The sequence below is a fragment of the Anoplophora glabripennis genome, unplaced genomic scaffold, assembly GCF_000390285.2.
Source record: "Anoplophora glabripennis isolate ALB-LARVAE unplaced genomic scaffold, Agla_2.0 scaffold1595, whole genome shotgun sequence".
Lineage (NCBI taxonomy): Eukaryota > Metazoa > Arthropoda > Insecta > Coleoptera > Cerambycidae > Anoplophora > Anoplophora glabripennis.
Window position 1 is genome coordinate 9,002 of NW_019417673.1, and position 6,485 is coordinate 15,486.

A 6,485-nucleotide genomic window follows, 5' to 3' on the forward strand; every position below is an offset into this window, starting at 1 on the left:
GTAATTAAAACTGGAGTAATTGCTATATGTATGAAAAGTTAAGTTCTTTGTCATGTGATCAAGAACTCACTGCTATCTCAGATTTCGGTTGGAAAACACGCTATCTCAAATTTGGGTTGGAAAACATGCTATCTCAAATTAAGCTTGGAAAACATGCTAGCTCAGATCTTTAAGTAAAAACATGATATCTCAGTTTGACTAGAAATTTAAGTTGGCACATTGAATGATTGAAACCGTGCATTTATAATAAACTTCTATACTATATTTTTCAGAAAGTAAGGAATATTTATGTTTATTTTATTTTTTTATTTAACATTTTTCAATTCATTTTGTTAAGTTACTGTTAATTATTAATTAAAAAAATAAAATAATATGCAGTATGCTGCAACACGTGCATAACTCGACGTTTTTTGCAATAACAAATTATAAAAAAATAGTGTATACCTTAATACAGGTTCGGAAAGTACCGATGGTCCATCTGCCGTTACGTGAGAGCGATAAAGTAAGACATAGAAATCCATGCGATAGAGAAGGATGGCTATAATGAAGGCGTATAAGATCCACTTCTTATTTGTAGAAGGGCGAAATGGGCGGTGACTATTAGACGCCTTCATTATAGCCATCTTTCTCTATCGCACGGATTTCTATGACTTACTTTATCGCTCTCACGTAACGGCAGATGGACCATCGGTACTTTCCGACCCTGTATATAAAAATATTTGTTATTACTAAAAATTATTTGTTTTTTTCATACAAGTTTGCTTTGATTTCAAAATTAATAGCGTACTCTTATCTGATTTATAGTCGCTACTCTTGATACACTTCAATTTATTCTGAAAATAATTTTGTATGCCTAATGCAGACTAAGGAGACTGCAATAAAAAGAATTATATAGTGGACCAGGCTAGGCCCCAAACTTCCGGGTCCGAATCGTTCTTACTGCATTTCAATAAAACCACGGTAGCCGCGTCCTTGTATAGATTTTGGAAATGAAATGCAGATATGCGGCACTTTTATTACCGGTACGTATGATCTGCTGATGATAAACATGTGTGCATGGGAAACCGCGGAAATGTGCACGTGCATATCATATGCGTCCGTCGTATCGATGTATACATATCATTCAGTTTTATACATTATATTTATATTGTTGTTATTATGTTAACATGTTAACATGTTATGTTTATTATGTATTAATAAAAGTAAGAGTAGTAACTTAAATCAGGTAAGAGTGCGTTATTAATTTTTATGTCAAAGCAAACTTGTATGAATAAAATCGAATAATTTTTAGTAATAATAAACATTTTAATATATTAATGTATACACAATTTTTTTATAATTTATTTAAAAAAACGTCGAGTAATGTACGTGTTGCAATATACTGCATATTATTCTATTTTTTTAATTAACAATTTTGTCGTTTATAACAGTAACTTAACAAAATGAATTGAAAAATGTTGAATAAAAAAAATAAAATAAACAGTGTACCTGAACCAGCGTTGCCAGACGTCCCGATTTTGGCGGGACGTCCTGCTTTTTAACCCAAAATTAAATGTCGGACACGCTCAGTCCCGCTTTTCCTGCACTTGTTTTGTTTTTTCTTTAGGCATCAATTATTTCCTCCAGGTCTGTTATTAAATAGATATTTTCTGATTACACCCCTTTTTTTTAGGCATCGATTTTTTTGAAGACAATTTCTTTCCCAGAAATCCTGACTTTTTTTGGCATCAATTATACAAACCCGTAGTATGTACCGTTTTTGGACGAAAGAATCCCGCTTTTTTATTCAGTTTCAAAATCCCGCTTTGCCCGAAAAAAATCTGGCAACGCTGACCTGAACCTTACTATTTACTGATTCCTTACTTTTTGAAAAATAGATTATATAAATTTATTATAAATGGACGGTTTCAATCATTCAATGTGCCAACTTAAATTTCTAGTCAAACTGAGATAGCACGTTTTTACTTAAAGATCTGAGCTAGCATGTTTTCCAAACTTAATTTAAGATAGCATGTTTTCCAATCGAAATTTGAGATAGCATGTTTTCGTACTAAAGCGTCGATTTAGCGTGACTTACGAACACAATGTTTTTCGGCCGTCTGTTATCTAGTCTACAATTCCCATGTCGACAAGATGGAACCTAAGGGCACCTTGAAGCAAAGTGAATTTAGCCGTCTCTAGATTCTTGTTACTTACTATGTTCATGCTATCGGGCCATCCTGTCTGTGTCGTTAGTCTTCTCGATCGAACTAAATGACGTCACGAACTAGTGTGACAGCCACTACCCGCTTAAAATATTTACGAGGTTTGATTAAAAAGTAATGGGAATTTTCAAATTGCGCGTGTTGTATCTTATCTATCGAGTTGATTTTTTTTTGTATTTGTAGCACTGTCAGTGATGTGCCCGTTAATTTTTAGGCAGCTGCCACGATTAATTTGTTAAGCGCGCGAATGAGGAAGACGTGTTTCTGGCGACGATACTATGTCCATGAGTTTATCAATGTTACAAATGTTTTCAGGAAAGCCAAGAAGACATTAAAGTTTCCTAATGGAATAGTTAATCAGGAATTATTTACTGCCTGGTTGTACAGTTAACAAGTTGTACAAGTTTTGCGCAATTTGCGTAAGGCAATCAGGAGAAAATGATGCATACCACTTTGATTGACATGACCTATGTGATTTTTTCTCATTTCCCAAACTCAAAAGGATACTCAAAGAGCATTTTTCAATAATACATTAGACAAAGGCAAAATCACAAACCGTGCTGAAGATGATACCTAACGAGGCGTTCCACCAGCGTTTCTAAAACTGGAAGCTACGTTGGCATAAGTGTATACCATAGGGGGACTACTTTGAAGGGGATGGGATAAAAATTGAATATTAAATAAATACTTTCTGAGAAAATTAACAATTCCCTTTACTTTTTGATCAAACCTCGTGTTTTGCTTGCCAAACTTTAATAATAATTAGTAACTAACAACCTCTAACAAACTACAGTAGAATCTCTATAATCCGGCCCTTCATTACACCGGCACATCCAGTAATCCGGCATCATTTTTTCGGGGTTTTCTACTATCCTTCAAGAATACAGTTTGTACAGTTATAGTTTAGTTGTAACATAAAAACATTACAATATACATATATATGCATATGCAACTGTAATATGTAAGTATCTATGTACCAATCTCTTTGTTAATAAACAATTAAAAGTAACGTTTTTTAATTTAATACTGTTTACATATATATTTTCCATTAATCCGAACTTTCCAGTACTCCGGCACTCTTAGGTTTTTAATGGTGCCGGATTAGTGAGATTATACTGTAATATTTTCACTTCATGATTACGTAAGGTTGTAGATTATTTCTGTACATTTAAAAAAATATGTTGCCCAATCACCAAAAATTTCAATGGGAGTTTTTTAATTATTCACCTACAGTTCAGACTTCGCACTCTTGTTGCATCTTAAAAATCATTTGGAAACACAAGAGTCCAGGGACCAGTGCAAGTTTGGTTGCAATCAGAAAGGTTGGTTCACAATATCATAAGTAGAAGGAAATGATTACTAGTCAGAAAAGTAACGTATCTATATATATAAAGTTGAAATTTTCTTGAACCTTTTGTTTAATATTAAAATATATTTATTTTCTTGGGAATTGGATTCTGGTGTGATAGTCAGTTAAAAAAAAGGATAAAAAACAGCAGCGATTTCTTTCTTGACGTTTCGTTCCTGATCAGGAACTTTTTCAAAAGGCTTTTATTATTAAAATTGTTATAATTAATAAAACTAAAACCTAAACAACAACCATTTTACGTAAAAATTTTAAAAAATATGCATCAATCGTCATACATTTTTTTTAACTGACCATCACACCAGAACCCATTTTCCAAGAAAATAAATAAATATATATATGTATGTATTTGGAATCACCAATATTTTTTTAATTTGCTCACTTGTCCTGCTTTTATAATCCATCGTCCCTTAAGTTTGTAATATATACATTTTTATTACAAATAAAAGCCTTTTCATTTTTATTTTTTATATAAAGCTTTTATTTGAAAATCATTTAAATCGTAGAGAATAAATCTAAATTATGTCTAATAATAAAATCATATTCAATCAATTAAATAATTAATTAATATTGTGAAAATATATTTATAATGTAATTAAGCTTATTTAATAACCAAAGCTTGTAAGAAAATTAAATATTTCATTGCAATTATAGTTACAAATTTTTTATAGAATTAAAGAAACAAGATTTAAAAAATTCTTTATAGTACTGCTTAGAGCCTAGATTGTATATTAAAGGCAATATGAAAAAGTATTAAAAATGATGAGCATCAGTTTTAGTTAATTCCAGTAAAGCATCATATAGTGGTTGAGGTTTTATAAATCGATCAGTCCAGGACTGCAAAAGTCCTTCCAAACTAGCTTCATAACACTTTAATTTAACTGTAGAATCTTCTCCAAGAACCAAATTAGGTTGTACAAACATTTTTCTAGGTTGTTTATTCGCTAATACTATTGATCTCCAGCTTAACCAAGGCTCCGACACTTCAGCATAATGATGATAAAGTTTTTTCGCTTCTGCCACATTTCCTGTAGCTTTATAAACCTGAAGTTGCAACAGAAAGTGACCGATGGCTGCTCTACCAGCTCCTTTGATTGCAGAACGATCCAGAGTAACCAAGAGGTCACCTTCACTTGGTTGGGTTACCTGAGCTATTCCTGCCTGTATTAAAACCCTAGCTAATACAAATCGAGCCTGTAAAATAAATAAGTTAATCAAGACGTGTATTGCACATTTTAAAAACTTTAAATATTTAGTCTTTATGTTTTTCCCAATTATTGTGTAATTTCCAATTATTAATTTATTTATTCAGGATCCAAAGGGTGTTTTCAAATCCACTCAAAAAATGAAAATACAGATTTTTAGTAAGATTTAAGGCTGTTTGGATCTAAATCATGCTATTTCTAGTCTGTCTTTTAGTCATTGTCCTATTTCAGTGTCTCCCCCTGTGGTAGCACATTACTTTTGACAAGTTGCCTCGGTCGTTTTGATAATTTCTTAGAAATTATAACAACCAAATATATATTGAGGTGTATGTCTGCGTTTACATATTATCTTTAAATTTATAAATTAAAAACCTTAAAATAATGTAACGGCCCATTTTGAAAGTAAAATAGACAATTATTACTAATGTCTTAGCGCCAGATTCTAAAATATTATAATACACGAAAAATTTTTATAGGACTGATTTATGTGAACTAAACCAATCAATAGCATTAAATCAGTGATTTTGTCACAAAAATAGTAGTAGCAAATAGACTGTGCCATTATACAAAAGCCAGTCTGTAGATATATGCTTATATGTTTCCTACTCCAATTTACCATTAATAAATTTTTTATAAACATTTTTATTCAAAAAATTATTCATTTTTTTTTTTAGTTTTTTGCTAATAAAACCTAAAATAAGGAAGCAATCTGAATGCTATATGAGACAATTTGTAGAGAATCGAAATGTGAATAAAACGAGAGGTCGATCGATCCTATTGAATAATTAGAAACAAAGAAAACTCGGAAAATTTAGCGCTTTTTAAAAATTCATACCCCGCCATTTTATAATTTGTACAGCTGACCCATAAAAGTAATGAATTATATGTAATTTAAGTGTCACAAAACAGGCGCTGTCGGATCATTAGTTTTGGCACAATAGCAATTTGAATTTTTTTGTTTTTGTATATTCTAATTTTCCGATAAAATGATGTGAAATAGGTGAAAAATTCCTCCAAAGATGCTCGAAAACGGCCTAGCGCGCGAACGCGGTCCAGTAGTAGGGGAAGATTAAGAGATGAGGGGCAGTGGATATATAGGTATATAATATTGAATATTGTTAATTAATGGTAAATTGGAGTAGGAAACACATAAGCATACAGACTGTCTTTTATATGATGGCACAGTCCGTTTGCTACTAGTATTTTTGCCACAAACAAAACCTCTATTGATTGACCTACTAGGAATAATATAAATGTTGTTATTTGAAAGTTTTAAGATTGACAGTCTTTCCGAAGTCAGTTGAATATGTATAAAAACGTCTAGTAATAAAATTTAATGAGTTTCATAGGTGTCCCTAAAAAAGTTTTCTGCTAAAGGTAAAAATTATAATAATTTGTATATGTGTAGAAAATGTCTATTATATGTTCATTTGACCAACAGCATATTTTAATTATTAATGTCCTCAAAGAATTTTATTATATTGATGTAAATTTCGTTTTGTTCTGTTTCAAAAGGTCTCCAAAATGCCATATTGTAATAATATTAATAAACAAAATATCCCTCTTACTGAGATATGATTCTGAAATTTAACAAAATATACAAGGTGTAACTGAAATAAGTATTCAAAATTTCTGAGCTTGTAAAACAAGTCGAAAAATGACGAAAACTTTAGTACAATTTTTGTCAGTGGCGGCTCCTAAGGGAGCTAC

At 31.3% G+C, this 6,485-nt stretch overlaps 1 protein-coding gene across 1 annotated transcript in view; it reads right to left on the reverse strand.

The window, feature by feature from the left end:
* Positions 1-4,194: 4,194 nt before the first annotated feature.
* The window catches only part of LOC108915455 (dipeptidyl peptidase 3), a 38,105-nt gene continuing 35,814 nt past the window's right edge, over positions 4,195-6,485 (reverse strand). Inside the window, exon 7 of the mRNA XM_023456461.1 lies at positions 4,195-4,764. Coding sequence (XP_023312229.1) covers positions 4,324-4,764 — 441 coding nt within the window. The 3' untranslated portion in view covers positions 4,195-4,323. The remainder of the gene's footprint in view (positions 4,765-6,485) is intronic.